The sequence below is a fragment of the Prosopis cineraria genome, unplaced genomic scaffold (genome assembly GCF_029017545.1).
Source record: "Prosopis cineraria cultivar Desert tree isolate PC_DT_omini unplaced genomic scaffold, ASM2901754v1 PC13, whole genome shotgun sequence".
Lineage (NCBI taxonomy): Eukaryota > Viridiplantae > Streptophyta > Magnoliopsida > Fabales > Fabaceae > Prosopis > Prosopis cineraria.
This window is the reverse complement of record NW_026555344.1, coordinates 13,707,708-13,723,366: the sequence shown is the minus strand read 5'-3', so window position 1 is coordinate 13,723,366 and position 15,659 is coordinate 13,707,708. Positions and strand designations below refer to the sequence as shown.

The 15,659-nt window shown below is 33.2% G+C and overlaps 1 protein-coding gene across 1 annotated transcript; it reads left to right on the top strand.

Moving 5' to 3' along the window:
• The first annotated feature begins 7,164 nt into the window (after positions 1 to 7,164).
• LOC129289917 (hydroquinone glucosyltransferase-like) lies at positions 7,165 to 10,964 on the top strand. The gene is made up of 3 exons (XM_054926664.1): positions 7,165 to 7,705; positions 8,212 to 8,277; positions 10,066 to 10,964. Exons 1-3 carry the CDS (start codon positions 7,165 to 7,167, stop codon positions 10,962 to 10,964), a joined length of 1,506 nt encoding a protein of 501 aa, XP_054782639.1.
• The last annotated feature ends 4,695 nt before the right edge of the window (positions 10,965 to 15,659 follow it).

Genomic DNA, 15,659 nt, shown 5'->3' with positions numbered 1-15,659 from the left:
TTTAGCCGTCTTGCTTTTAAATTCAAAAGGCAACAATCAGTGTTATGCAGAAAGTTGCTCGGTCATTTGAGCACATTTGGGGAGTTTTAACTCCTTTAGCAATGATAAGGGGCTGTTTGGTAGGTAGAATAAAGTGAAATAAAAACATATTTCAATTTTTTCATATAAAAAATATAATAAAGTAATTATCATCAAGTAATCATTAAAAATGTATCATATCACGTACTGTACATAAATTTTTTATGGAACAAAATGAAAAAAAAAGTAATTTTGAGTTATGAAGTTTAGGATTACAACGGGTTACAAATAAAAAATTTAATTATTTTTAAAATCTTATTTACTTGTCAAATTTTAATAAATTATTATTTGACATGTCTTTAAATAGGCAACATAATATTGACAAAATGTTTTAATTTTGTTAATTTCACTGCATAGAATTCCCGACAACTCTTTTAAAATTAAGATAACAAGTTCATAGAAAAGCTATGAAAATAAATTGAGTTGAAAGGATACTTTTACTTTTAAATTATAAATTTAGAAGAGACTAAATTTTAAATTCAACTTATTTTTAATATATTATTCCTCTTCAGTGCAATGTTTCCTATCATTTAGGAAATTTAATTTTGATTATTAATTTATCAAAAATTACCAAATAGAAAAGGATATAAAATTGTAAACAAGGACACAAAAAAATTACAAAACTAATAAGGACTAAATTCATAATTAAAACAAATATAAAGGACCATGTCAAGAAAAATTAAACTTAAGTAATCAAATCGATAATTAAAACAAATTTCAAGAATTTTATGTTTCCTTATCTCTTTTTTATATGACTGATTAAAATTTCTGAAAACAAATTCTTATATCCAACATCATCCAACATTAATTTCTCAAAATATAGCATAACTAAACCTGGAAAAACATAATTTAATTCATATAACAATACAGTTACATAGAAAATTCACACGCTTATCATGTTTTGGTTAAAATACACTTATAACAATAGTTATGCAAGGTCAGTTCTTTAACACATAGAATGCCATTTCAGTAAGTCATTATGGTTTTCTATCAGAGAGTGGGGACAGGTAAATGCTGATCAATTTTCAAGAGTTAAGGGGTGAAATTGGAACCAATAAATCTTGACGACCAAAAATGATGGCTGGTTCAGAGTTAAGGAATGGAAAGTAGATCTGGACCACCATACACATCAAATTTGCCTTTAGCTTTTTGATGAAGTGAGGGGAGGTGAAAAACATTGATGAATTTTGGTGAGTTAAAGAACAAAATTGACACAAAAGGAACCAAAAAAATGAGCAAAACAGAGCATACATGCCAGCCAAAAGAAAAATATGAAGGATAGTATATAACAAGTAGGTACCAGAAGACCAAAGAATCATAAAACCATGCAAACAGAACATCACATCATACTTGGGAGTTTGTAATGTGATTCTTTAATGAAAATCTTGACCTGAGCAACTAAATTATTAGGAAATAGTAGATGCTCTTCTAAAGTTCTAAATGTATAAAAGAAAATAGACACACTTCTCAGGCATGTCAAGGTGTTAAAGTCATGTTAGACATATAAGTTGCCATGATAGAGTGATGAAATGTCTCAACTAACTTACATGCATGTCAGGAAAAAAGGCCATTGATTTGTTACTGGTTAAAATAAAAAGGAAAGGTAAAATGAGAACCAAAGAAAAGAAAGATACTGGAAATCCTATCTCAATGAAAAGAGAAGATTTCCTCCATGATGCTTTGGCTCTACATGAATACTTTACTCATTTGAATAACCCTCTTATTAAGCAAATGTTTCAAGGAATAATAGTGCACAATCCTTATAAGCTATGTAAAAAAATATTTTTTAAAAGTAACCATACACAAAGCCTCACCAAGTTTCCAATACATAGCTATAAGCTAATAGCTTCCTCAAAACTTATGATTATCAACATTTTTTAAAAATTTTACTTTTATGCCATTCATTTCTTATAAGAAATTGAAACACGCATGCATACATATAAAAAGAGCCATTCATTTCTTTTAAAAACTTTCTTTCCTTTTCCTCTGTTGTCCCCTCTGCCAAACAGAGCAATTGTCCTAGTCACCCAATGTCCCTCTTGTTTTCAGCTCACATGATTCACCTTGATCCCATATAAACCTCAGAGAGCTACTTTTACTCAAATAATTATCTCTATTCTAAAAAAAAAATTCAAGGTGATCTTGAATCAAGGACATTAATAGAGGGGACCTCAAACCTGGTTTATATGAAAAAGGAAGAAGACAAAGTGATTTCAAATTCTCAAATCCTCTCATCATCTACAAAAGTATTCAAAGACTAAACCCTCATCAACATGCCCTCTTAGGCTTAGAGACATTATGAAAAATTAGATTTGTGAACCTACAGAATCTAATTTTTCATAATGTCTATGTGTGGTATTTTTTCCTTCTTACTCTCACTTGACTCCATAAGTCAAGTCCATGTGAACCCATGCTGCCATATGCCTATCTTAATCATAAAAGTAGAAACTTGAATAGGTCAAATATTGGACTTAGAGACATTATGAAAAATCAGATTCTATTTTAAACCTCGCATACAAACATGACTAATTTAAAGCATCCAAGCAGATTTTCACTATAGTATTCATCTACTTTCAAACAAGATTCATTAACCTAAGCTTCCAACTTGTTTCTATGTGTTTTCGAGGAGAAGACAATGGTTAAGGTGAAGCAGTACCTTTAGCTAGGGAACATTGTCGCTAGAAGAGGAATAGGAGGCCCATAGTGATGTTGCTAGAGGAGGAATCGAGGAGCAAAGTGGCGAGGTCGGAGGAGGGACCGAGGAGCAAAGCTGGAGGAAGAAATGGCGTGACTTGGTGAAGTGCAAAGAGGCGAGTTAGGTTTAGTGCTACACAGTGTTTGCCTTTGGGAGGGACTCTTTTTTGTTTTATTTTTTTTCACCTTTACATTCTAAACTGGAGGGAGAGTAATGAAAAAAAAAGAGGGAGAAGAATAAATATTAGTGCCAGACACAAAATTTTTCCAAAAAAAATTATGAAAAAATAAATAATTTTATGTTAAAAAATATTAGAAATATCAAGAATATTTTATAAAGAGAAATAAAAAATTGCACACAAACATACCATTACTTAGCTTTATTTTACAAAAGAATTCATATGCATCACTATTTTTTTCACTAATTATCTATTTTAGATAAGAATTAACAATCCCTTGTAATTTTTTTTCGTTAATTATCTTATTTTAGAGAGAAAAAATATCCTTCATTAATTATCTTGCTTTAGAAGAGAATTGACAATTTTTTGCTATTCTCATCACTAATTATTTTATTTTAGAGAGAGATAAACTTTTCTCACTATTTTTCTCGATAATTATCATATTTTAGAGAGGAATAAATATCCCTCACTATTTCCCTCGCTAATTTTTTTTATTTTAGAGAGGAATAAATTTTTCTCGCTATTTTCCTCGCTATTTATCATATTTTAGAAGGGAATTAATAGTCCCTCACTATTTTCTTCACTAATTATCATATTTTAGAGATGAATAAATATTCCTTGCTATTTTCCTCACTAATTATTTTATTTTAGAGAGGAATTGATTGTCCCTCACTATTTTTCCTTGCTAATTTTAAGCTTAGCTATGAATTTAATATTCCTCGCTAATTTCCTCACTAATTTGGCATTTTAGAAAGGAATAGACGATCCCTCGCTAAATTTTCTCGCTAATTTACATTTTTTTAGTAGTGGAAATGCCTCCCACCAATAGGGAAGGGGCATTTTAGCTTGAGCTAGTATGGTAAGACTAACTTCAACTATATGTCAATGTTCTCTTTCTATCCTACCATTCTGTTGTGAAGCATATGGGCATGAATGTCCGAATAATATGCTTGAATCACTTAAGACTTTAGAAAAACTTCTATATTCACCACCCCAATCACTTTGGATAGTTTTGTTTTTCTTTTCAAATTATTTTTTCACAAACTGTTTGAATTGAATAAACATGGAAAGAGCTTCATCTTTAGTTTTTAAAGGAAAGATACAGTAATATCTACTAAAATCATCTAGAAATAACACATAATATCTGAAACCATTCAAGGATGGTAGAGGAGATGGACCCTATAAATTTATATGTATTAGTTCTAAAGGACAAGAAACAAATGATTTAGATGCTTTAAAAGGGAGAGAATGAGACTTGCCAAACTTGTAAGGTTCACAAACATAGGTTCTTCTTTGGCATTAACTTTCAGATTACAATCTTTAATAACTTTGCTCAAAATTCTAGGACTAGGATGACCAAGCCGACAATGCCAAAGTCTCTTAGTATCACTACCATTAATACTATCACTATTCTTGTCAAAAATGACTTCTTGTTCATTAATAGCAAACACTAACTTTGGATCTCATTTATCTTCCTTTACTAACTTCTTGGCCATCACCTTGTAGAGACCACCTTTATTTTTCTCCCCCTGAAGTAGTGTGGTCCCTATCCTTTGATCCTTAACAATAACACCATGAGAATTCATTATTATCAAGGCATTATTATCATCTAAAATTTTTGGAATACTCAATAGATTTTTCTTAGCCTTAAGTGCATAGGGAATGTTATTAAGCATAATAAATTTTTCAGGCACATTCTATATTCTAGATGAGCCCACTTAGTCAACATTAAGTTTCTGGCCATTAGCAATAAACAAATTAACCTTACCATTATTGTTCACAAGATTGTCTAGATGGTTAGGATCATTACTAACACGACAAGTAGCCCCACTATCCACAAACCATGATTCATCATTCACTATTTATAGAGTAGCATAAAATGCCTCATTATAATTAGAGTTTCCATAATCTGTACCTTTCTTTATGATAAGAGGTTTGAAATTTTTATCAAACCTATGAAAGAAATTCTTCACAGAATGCCCTGGCTTATCACACAGCTGACAAGGAGGGTAAGTAGATCTCCCACCTTTGCCACATCCTCTTTAGTTTTGACCACCATGGTTTCCACAATCAAAACATCTAGGAGAAAACTCATCTTTAGAGTAGTGAGCCATATGAGAGATAAGACTAAGTTGGGTGACTTGGTTTAATTGCTCTAACTGACTTTCAAAGGTGAGAAGAGAGGATTGAAACTTTATCTAGGACATATCTTCCTTAACTGCAACTAGATGAACTACAATCGAGTTGTATTCTGCATCTAAACTAGTAAGAACTTGTAACAGCAAATCTGAATTAGGGACTGGACTCCTTGCAACAACTAGACTCTTAAAAATCTGTTTCATCTTAGCTAGATAATCCTCTGTGTGAAGACCACCCTTCCTGGTGCATTGTAATTCGCCTCTTAACAGCAAAACACAAGCTTTGTTTTGAGCTCTAGCTATTTCATGTGCTGCGACCCATAAACCAATTGTTGTTGAAACATGAGTCATATGAGAAAAAACCTTTAGTGTCATTGTGTTAAGAAGCCAACCAAAAACCAGCTGATCTGTTATTACCCAATCATTGAAATCAGGATTTAGCCTGGTTTCATTGCCAACAATAGTAAATTATGGAGGGCATGGCTTGGTTCCGTTGATGAAACCCTCAAGTTTTTATCCCTTGATAATCGAAAGCACATAGGCCTACCAAATTTTGAAATTAGTCCTATTCAACTTGACAGAACAGACTTGTGAGAGTGATGTAGGCACTATAAGGTTCTTTAAAAGTGTATTGCCAGAATCAAGTGAGTTGGAATGCTTGGAAACAGTGCATGCGGTATAGGTTGATGCTGACTCTTCAGCCATGGCAGCTAACCTTTAGCTCTGATACCAAGATAAGTTTAGACAAAGAAGGTAATATCATAAAAGAGGTGCACAAAGCCCTAGAAATATTATTCCTTATATAGAGAGAATAGAAAACCCTAATCTCTCCAATGTGTGACAACTGTACAAAAGAATTAATAAAATAGAAAATAATACACAGATAAAATAATAAAACTACTTGGGCTTAAGGCTCTGTAACTTTAAATGACTCTTCATAGTAGGCTTTATATTATTGGGCCTAATGGATTGAGATGTTTTGACACTAATCCATCCACTCCTTAATTTTTCTTAGTTATACATGTTTAGAGAATCTTGAACATTCTTAAACAAGTCTTAATTATGTGAGTTGATATGGTGTGTAAATCCATGATTGTATTGGTGCATAGATCTCGGGCCCAACATGTGTTGTGCTACCCTCATGCTTTATGTACACTGATCCATAGGTGAATCTATGACACTATTGGAATCCAGTTCACAAGACTATCCTCTGAGTCATAAGGTTCAATTAAATCCTCATCTTTAAAGTATCCGACTCATAGTGATGTCATTACTACACATACATGAGTCTCATTGGATGTGCAAAAATTTGTTTGTGGTGGTTTTCTGGTGTTTGTGAGCATGCTTTAGGAGTGTGTCCTCAAATGGTGTGATACACCTAACTTATAAATTAAATGGTTAGTTTTGGGGTCCTTTGTCACAATTTTCTCATATACAAGTACTAAAAATTTTGAAAAAAATGAAAATGAGCAAAATACATGAATTATCATTAAGGAAAAATCCAATTAATTTTATCCATTTACTCACTCCTTTCCTAATTATACAGCAAACTTAATTAACTTAGCGAGTAGTAATTAAGAAATGATAGTTGCATTTTTAAACTTGTTAAAAAACCACGAATAAAGTCATTATTTACAATTAATATCATAATTAATTGCTATGTAGGAATTTAAATTTAAACTATTTAAAAACAGTTTGTTACAGTTACCAATAAAAAACACCTAGTTTTCATAAAATTAATTATACCCCCAAATACATAAATAAGACATAAAATAAAAAAAAAATAACTATTCAAACTTGACTTCAAGAATGGGTTGCAATTATTGAAAGTTTGCCCTATAATTAGGACAGATCGGGGACTATATGGTAGTAGCATTTCCATATTTCTCTGTGGTAGCAGCATTGCTAGACCACTCTCAGTAAGCTTTGATCAGCTCATGAAAGAAGATCAAATTAGCTGCCACTATTAAAAAAGTCAAATTTGGCGTCGTTACATTCCAAATTTGTGATTAGACCAAAACAACAGCACCCTTCAAAGCATCATCACAAGTAATTTTTTTTTCGTTCGTTCCCACATGGACAGCGCAACCCACATAGCCGCAGTCTCAATCCCTGCCTTCAGCCACCAAGCTTCCATTGTTGAGCTCTGCAAAAAGCTCCTTCTTCTTCATCTTCACCCCAACAACCTCCACGTCACCATCATCTTCCCCACCATCCATTCTCCTCCTCCCCATGAAGCCGCCATAGCTAATTTGCTTCGGGCTTTTCCTTCTTCCATTGACTTCGTCTTTCTTCCTCCTCCAAATTTGCAGGACCTTCCTTCTGAGACCCTTGCAGGGGTCCAGATTCAGATCTCTGTGCCTCGCTCTATGCCTTTTTTGAGAGAGAAGTTGATGTCTCTCAGCTTAACGTCCAGGCTTGTTTGCTTAATTGCTGATTCGTTCGCCACCGAAGCACTCGCTATTGGGAAAGAACTAAACCTATTATGCTATGTCTATGAGCCTTCAACTGTTATGGTGGTGTCACTGTCGTTTCATTTGCCAGAGATAGAGGAATCATCTTCTTCTTCTGCCACTGATGAGTGCAGAGACCTCTCAGAAGTGATACAACTCCCAGGTCTGGATTCACAGTCGAGGGAATATTGGGTAAAAAAAAACATGTACTTATATGTGTTTAGGGTATTTTTGATCAAAATATGGTAATTAAATTATCTTTTTAGTAAATTATTTAATATATATAATATTTTGATATGAAATTCTGACAACAATATAATTAAGAACTAGGGTAATGTTACAAAACTAAAGAAACTCGAAACAATATGATTAGTGCAAGTGAGAACTTTGAGAGGTGAAATGGGATACTTCTCATTCATTTTAATTTAGATGTGTGCACAAGATTTTGCTGGCTCTTCAAGACGTAGATCTCGAGCTTTGCGAGAGCAGACCAATAGTAGCTTAGGGAGAGGAAAGTAGGCCTGCGGATAGAAAGAATTTCAGTTCAGTGACCGGACTAGAGAGAGCAAAAGAAGTTCTCTTTCTAGCCCCGAGCTAAGTGACCACTGGGGCGAGGGGTTTCCTTAACCAAGCCACTGCCTATGAGTCACCCGGCTCATTCTTCAACAGGCACGCGGTCAGAGCCCCGGGCTCCTCCCACTGCTTGGGGACTTGCTGTGATCTTTCCTCCAGTTGGTTTGCTTACTTAAAGATATGCATCGTTAGAGTAAGTCCCTTTTTTGGAGTTCAATTCCGAGCCGGTAAGCAAGACAAAGCAAGTCAACATCCTTCCAGGAAGCTATTTCAAACCTTACCATTCTAGGCTTTGCCTTAACCGAGGAGTGAAGCGAGAGGCCTTCTAACGTAATGGGTGCCCGTCGCTTACTTTATGTTTATAGAAGTAGGACGTGGGTTCAGCTCTCTAATAATATAAAAAAAAAGGAGGTTGGCTTCTTCTCATGTATAAGCCTTCAATTATTAAATACTAGCGAATGAATTAATTGTATCTATATTAACATTATGATGTATAGTTTCTAAAATCAAAAAATTCTTGATGTCTTGGATTGATGAATGGAAAAAAAAAAAAGATAGAATGATTCATGAGAGTCATAATTAGATTATTTGAATATTAGGAAGTCATGAACATCTACCTATGAAAATATTTAAAATGTAATTTTGGCCAAAAATTATTTAAAATGTAATATCTAGTTCTTTTATTAAGAAAATATGTAGTTCTCCTAATTTTCTTTTAAATTATTTAAATAAATAAGATTACAAACCGGATAAATATAAGAATAACTATTATGGTTGGATATTCCCGGATAAAATTTAACAATAGTTTAATTTGGCTTAGATCCATCGACTTTGACATACATATACAAATTTGCACACAAACATTGAATTAGGACATTTGAAAAAGTGGATACGTTAATATTCGTTTTTCGAAGTGCGAGTTAGGTTGCCAAAAATTAAAAGCAGCATGCAATCATATTTTTAAACCTTTTTGTTTTTTTTCTTCATATAGTATAGAAAATTAGATTTAATTTGAATCCTATTTTTCTGCATTTACGATATTGTATCAATCATGGTATGTGTTTGCTTTTGTTATTTTACTGCTCAAAAAGTTTAGTCAATTTGTACAAAATTTAATGAAAAAATGATAATAAAATCTCTCTAAATATAAATGACAATCTAATCCTTTAAAATGTCATAATTTTATTGAAATTCCTAAAGATTTTTTTGTCATTAACGAATTTATGTAAAAGAGCAAATTACCCTTAAAGGAATATTAAGAATTTGATATGCAAAATTGTAATTACTTAAACAAAATTTATGATCATTACTTATTATTTCTAACACTTGTAGCAATATCAAGAATTTGACATGTGAACAATTATAATTTGTTGTTGCATTGCTGTAAATATAATAAGTAAAGTTATGATTATTTAAATAAAACTTGTGATTATTACTTGTTATTTCCAACGCTTGTAACAATATTAGGAATTTGACATGTAAACTTGTAATTTATTATTGTATTGTTATGAATATAAAAAGAAAAGCTATGATTATTAAAATAAAACTTGTGATCATTACTAGTTATTTCTAACACCTGTAGCAATAATAAGAATTTGACATGCGAATATGTAATTTGCTATTGTATTATTGTGATTATAGGAAGAAAAGTTGTAATTATTTAAATAATAAAAAGAAAAGTTGTGATTATTTAAATAAAACTTGTAATTAGTTTATTTTCAACAAGGCAATTTGATCATTTATATAAATTAATTGATGATAGAAAGATCTTTAGAGATTTTAGTGAAATTATGGCATTTTAATGAACCAAATTGTCGTTTATATAATTTAAAAAGATTTTATTATCATTTTTTTAAAGTTTAATTGTGTTTTTGCCATGATATAAAATTCAATTTAAATTAATAATTTAGCCTTAAATAAAGAAGTCGATTACGTCCGATTGAAACACAGGCTGTGTACCTTTCCTTGCCAAAGATCTACCAGACCATCTCCCCGTCCAATCCACGGAAGCTTACAAGCTGTTTCTCCAACAATGCAAACGACACCGTCTTGCCGATGGTGTCTTGGTTAATAGCTTTATAGAGATGGAGGCCGGAGCGATAGCAGCATTGACAGGAGGAGGAAGACGAAATCACCCTCCTATTCACCCAGTGGGACCCATCGTACAGACATGTTCAAATCACCAGACAGATCACGGGACGTCGTCGTCTAAAATCTTAAGGTGGTTAGATGAACAGCCTCGAAGGTCTGTTCTTTATGTTTCTTTAGGCTCTGGTGGGACCCTCTGCGAAGACCAGCTCCATGAACTAGCTCTGGGTTTAAAAATGAGTGGTCACAAGTTCTTGTGGGCACTTATTAAACCACCAAGTAAATCTCCTAGTGCTACTTTCATCATTAATGGCACGGCCTCAAAGGATGACCCTTTAGGGTTTTTACGACGTGGGTTCTTGGAGAGAACAAATGGGCAAGGCCTATTAGTACCCAAGTGGGTTCCACAGGTTCAAGTTCTTCGCCACGGAGCGGGGTTCTTGAGTCACTGTGGTTGGAACTCAACTCTTGAGAGTGTGGATCACGGGGTGCCTATGATAGCTTGGCTATTCTTTCACGATCAGAAGATGAATGCAGTGGTGCTCAATAATGATCTCAAAGTGGCTCTAAGACCAGAGGTTGGTGAAAATGGGATAGTACAGAAGGAGGAGATTGCGAAGGTGATTAAGAGTGTAATGGGAGGGGATGATGAAGGTCGTAAGATTAGCACCAGAATAAAAGAACTACAAAGGGTTGCTAATAATGCTCTAAGAGAATGTGGCTCTTCTATGAAGACATTATCACATTTGGCTCTCAAATAGAAAAGTTTTAAGGGCATATTGCAGGAATATTAATTACTACCACCTTTGGATCAATTTAATGACGAGAAATATATGACAGTTAAATTTTAACTATAAGAATAATATATAATTTTAACTATATTTTGTTTCTTATGAATGGGCTTGGATTTATTTTTTTATCGCTTTCTACAGTGCAATTCCAATGTTTATTCTTGTTGGGAAAATAAATTGCTAAATTATTTAGAAAATTCAATCACTTGGATGAGGTATTTCTAAGGACGTAAAATGTATTGTCAGCAATATTTATTCCTTTGGAGAAAAGCTTATTGATATATACAGTGATATGTAACACCTCACACTTTTTATCCCATATATAAATGTATAATAAAGAATTATCATCTTAAATCGTAAATCATGACCATAATATTTAAAATATGTGAAAATTCAAACCGTATTATCATACCAACCAAATTCAATGCCTAACTAAAAACTATCAGAAAACGGTTCAATGAGAGCATAATAAACCACCCCATCACATCACAAGGTAACCATAAAATCGCACCCAAAAAAAAAAAAAAAAACACACACACACACACACACACACACTCTAACATCGATACCAACACGTATGGTAAAAAAAGAATCATTGAAGACAACAACATGAACAATCCTTGCATTTATTTAGTCAAATACAAAAATAATCATTCCTAAAATTACCACGCGCGCCAATATGCCATAATAGTGTCTCTTTCGCTAATTCAAAAGCAATAGCTTTAATTAATGACTTAAATCCTATACTTGGCAGTATCTATAACCATAATGCATTTGCCATTAGACAAAATAACTTATGACATTATCTTTAATTTAAATTTTGATGATGATGAATAATGTATAAATGAGTTCAATATAATAGTTAATATGTTTGAGAACTATGGAATAGTCAACTATATGCATTATTGTCTTTATATATAATAGTTAACTATAACTATGCACTGACATGATTTTGGGATTTAGAAGCGGAGCGTTATACCCCTTTAGTGATTGCCAATCATCACTACTAAAAAATATCATATATATAACGCCTCATATACAATGGTTATAAGAAAAAAACATTGAATTAAAAAAGGCAGGATTTCGAAAAACTAATATTCAGCGGTAACCATTGAATAAATTTTATATATATTCAATGTTTAAATAAAAACCGTTGAATAAACTCCTCACAAAAACCCATGTTGACATCACCATATTATTCAACATGTTAGTAAAAGCAACCGTTGAATAAAGTGTCAAAATATTCAACGGTTAAAATTAACAACCGTTGAATAAATGTTTCCGAAACCACCTTATGATATCATCTTATTATTCAATGGTTCCTTTACTAGAACTGTTGAATAAACTTTTATAATATTTAACGGTTTCTATTGAGGAACAGTTGAATAAACATATATTCAACAGTTTTTCAAGAGAATCGTTGAATAATTTCATTCAAATTGCCTCTTCATTCTCCCAAAGCTGTTACTCTCAAACGCTCAAAACTCCATTTCTCCTCTGCAAAACCAGATATCCATTGTCAAATCTCCTTCCCCAAGCACCGAGTCCACATTTCCAGCCAAACCCTTCCATATTCTGCCATTAGAGTGTCGTCGCAAGCCTTCATTGCCATTTTCATCTTTCGTCTCGTGGTGTGCAAACACGTAAGTGCTCTACGTTACATTTCGCTCCTCTTTCTCTTCTTCTTCCCTCTTCCTCTTCCTTCTTCCTCTTCCTCTTCCTCTCTCTCTTCCTAACTTCATCTTCCTCTTCCATTCCAGTTGCTTGGTTTGTGGTTCATCTCCATTCAACCATGGTTACGTGTATGGGTTACATCGGCAAAACAAAAAAAGGTTTTTTTTAAGAAATTGTATAAAATTTGAGTATTTGATTTGAACATAGATTGAATGGGTTATGATTATTTATAGTGGGGATGATTTCATATACAATGTGCTTGAATTTTGGTTGAATGAAAATGCTCTATGTCTGCTACCAATTGTTAAATGTGATTGATTGAGTGATTTTTAATATGAATTTGTTATTATTTTAATGTTTAATTTGTTAAAAAAGGGCAGTAAGCCTGGGAAATACTTAGTTTTATGCCATTATGTTGCCGAATTTTTTAAAAAATTTTAGTCTTGCAAATATGACCATTGTTAATTATGGTCTGGGAGGAGTTTAATTATACTTCTATCTTGTTTCTTGAATTAGTTTAAAATTTTATAGGTTAAAATAGTGTAAAGAAAGGGCATAATACTTGAGGAATACTTATTTGAAATTGCTTGACTGTTAATTTTCTTTAATTTTAATTTTTCTCTTGAAAAGAACAAATATAAGCGTAGTTGAAGTTGTTGAAGTAATTAAACTTGTGACTCACTAAATGCTTTCCTATCTTTACCATCTTTATTAAATAAGGGCATTATGGATAAGGAGTGGATGTCTGCTAATCGCCTATCTAAAGAATATTGGGATGGGGTAGCAGAATTTGTTAAGTTTGCGGTAAACAATGCAAAAAATCGTGAGCGAATTGTTTGTCCTTGTTTAAGTTATGGCAATGTGAAGTCAGTTTCTCCTGAGACATGCAAACTTTACTTGTTTAAGTATGGAATTGATCAAAGTTACAAATGTTGGGTAAAGCATAGGGAGACACCTGAAGATGTGAATAACAGTAGCCAAGGGTATATAGAAAGTTGTTCATCACCATCATCTTTTGACACAAATGCAAATGAGGTTGATTATCTTAAAGAATTGGTTAATGCAATGGAAGAGGAACTCTAGAATTTTCTAGAGAAGTTTAAAAGGTTGAAAACAAATACAGAGACACCTCTGTATAAGGGTTGTACTGAGTTCAATTTATTGTCCGCTGTGTTAGAATTGTACAACTTGAAGGCAACAAGTGGGTGGAGTGATATAAGTTTTTCAAGCTTGCTCTCTCTAATCAAACTAATGCTACCAAAGAATAATAAGCTTTCGGATCGGCTATATGATGCAAAGAAGGTGTTACGTATAGTTGGCCTAAGCTATAAGAAGATACATGCTTGCCTTAACGATTGCATTTTGTTTATGAATGAATATGAAGAGCTAACCCACTGTCCTAAGTGTGAGACATCAAGGAAGAGTGTGAAGAAGGTAATGTGGTATTTTCCTATTATTCCAAGATTTAGGCATTTATATAGCATACGTCAAGAGGCAAAGAATTTAACATAGCATGCAGATGGAAGGATTAAAGATGACAAGATTCGACATCCAGCTATTCTTCTAAATGGATAAGGTTTGATTGGAAGTACCATGAGTTCGAAAAAGAAGATAGGAACCTATGCCTCACATTATCTACTGATGGGATGAACCCACATGGTATGTAGAGCAGTACTTATAGTACATGGCCTGTGATGATGGTCATTTATAACCTTCCTCCTGGCTTTGCATGAAGCGAAAATATATGATGCTATCCTTGCTAATATCGAGGCCCAAGCAACTCGGGAATGACATAGATGTTTACTTAAAACCATTGATTGAAGACTTAAAGCTGTTGTGGGAGATAGGTATAGAGGTATATGATGCCTACAAAGAAGAGATATTCAATTTGAGAGATATGCTTTTTGGTACAATCAATGACTTTTCAGCGTATAGTAATCTATCATGGTATAGTATTAAAAACAACTTAGATGTCCCATTTGTGAAGAAGGAACATGTTCAATGAGATTGCAACATAGTATGAAGAACATGTACCTTGGGCATCGTAGATAGTTAGATGACAAACATCAATATCCTCAGTGGAAAAAGTCATTTGATGGAAAAATAGAAGAAGAGAGGCCACCAAAGCAGTTGACTGGTGAGGAATTATTTGAAAAGGTAAAAGATCTTGATATTGAATTTGGAAAACCACTTGCGAAGCATATTGGAACAAGCGGGTGGAAGAAAAGATTAATTTTCTTTGAGTTGCCATATTGGAAGACCTTAAATGTGCGACACTTCCTTGATTTAATGCATATTGAGAAACATGTGTGCAATAGTCTTGTTGGGATATTGCTTTATATTCTAGGAAAGATGAAGGATGGCATCAATGCAAGGTTAGACATGGTTGAAATGGGCATAAGAGAAGAATTGACACCGCAAGAGAAGGGAACTCGCACATTTCTTCAAGCAGCAGCTCACACACTGTCTAGAAAAGAAAAGAAAAGTTTATGTGAGTTTCTTGCTACAATCAAGGTTCCAAATGGCTACTCTTTAAATGTTAGAAACCTTGTCTTAATGAAGGACCTAAAGTTAAAGGGTTTAAAGACCCATGATTGCCATATTTTAATGGAAAATTTTATTCTGATTGCTATACGTGGTATTTTATCTGATAATGTGCAAGGTGCCATCACAAAGCTATGTTACTTCTTTAGGTGCCTCTGTAGTAAAGTAATTAATCCTAACAAGTTGCCGAAGTTACAAAGCTGAATTGTACAAACATTATGTGAGTTGGATATATTTTTTCCTCTTGTATTTTTTAATATCATGGCCCACTTAACCGTTCACTTAGTTAGGGAGGTACAATTATGCGGCCTTACTTATTTGAGGTGGATGTACCCCTTTGAATGTAATACGAAAGTATTGAAAAGGTATGTGAAAAGTCAGAGTCGACTAGAAGGTTGCATTATTGAACGATATATTAATGAAGAGGCTATTCACTTTTGCGATCAA

Excerpts from the sequence above, each read along its gene's own strand:
- LOC129289917 (XM_054926664.1), top strand. The coding sequence starts at position 7,165 with ATGGACAGCGCAACCCACATAGCCGCAGTCTCAATCCCTGCCTTCAGC. Across the intron at positions 7,706-8,211 it reads AGAAGTGATACAACTCCCAG|GCACGCGGTCAGAGCCCCGG; the intron begins GTCTGGATTCAC and ends ATTCTTCAACAG. Across the intron at positions 8,278-10,065 it reads TGTGATCTTTCCTCCAGTTG|GCTGTGTACCTTTCCTTGCC; the intron begins GTTTGCTTACTT and ends ATTGAAACACAG.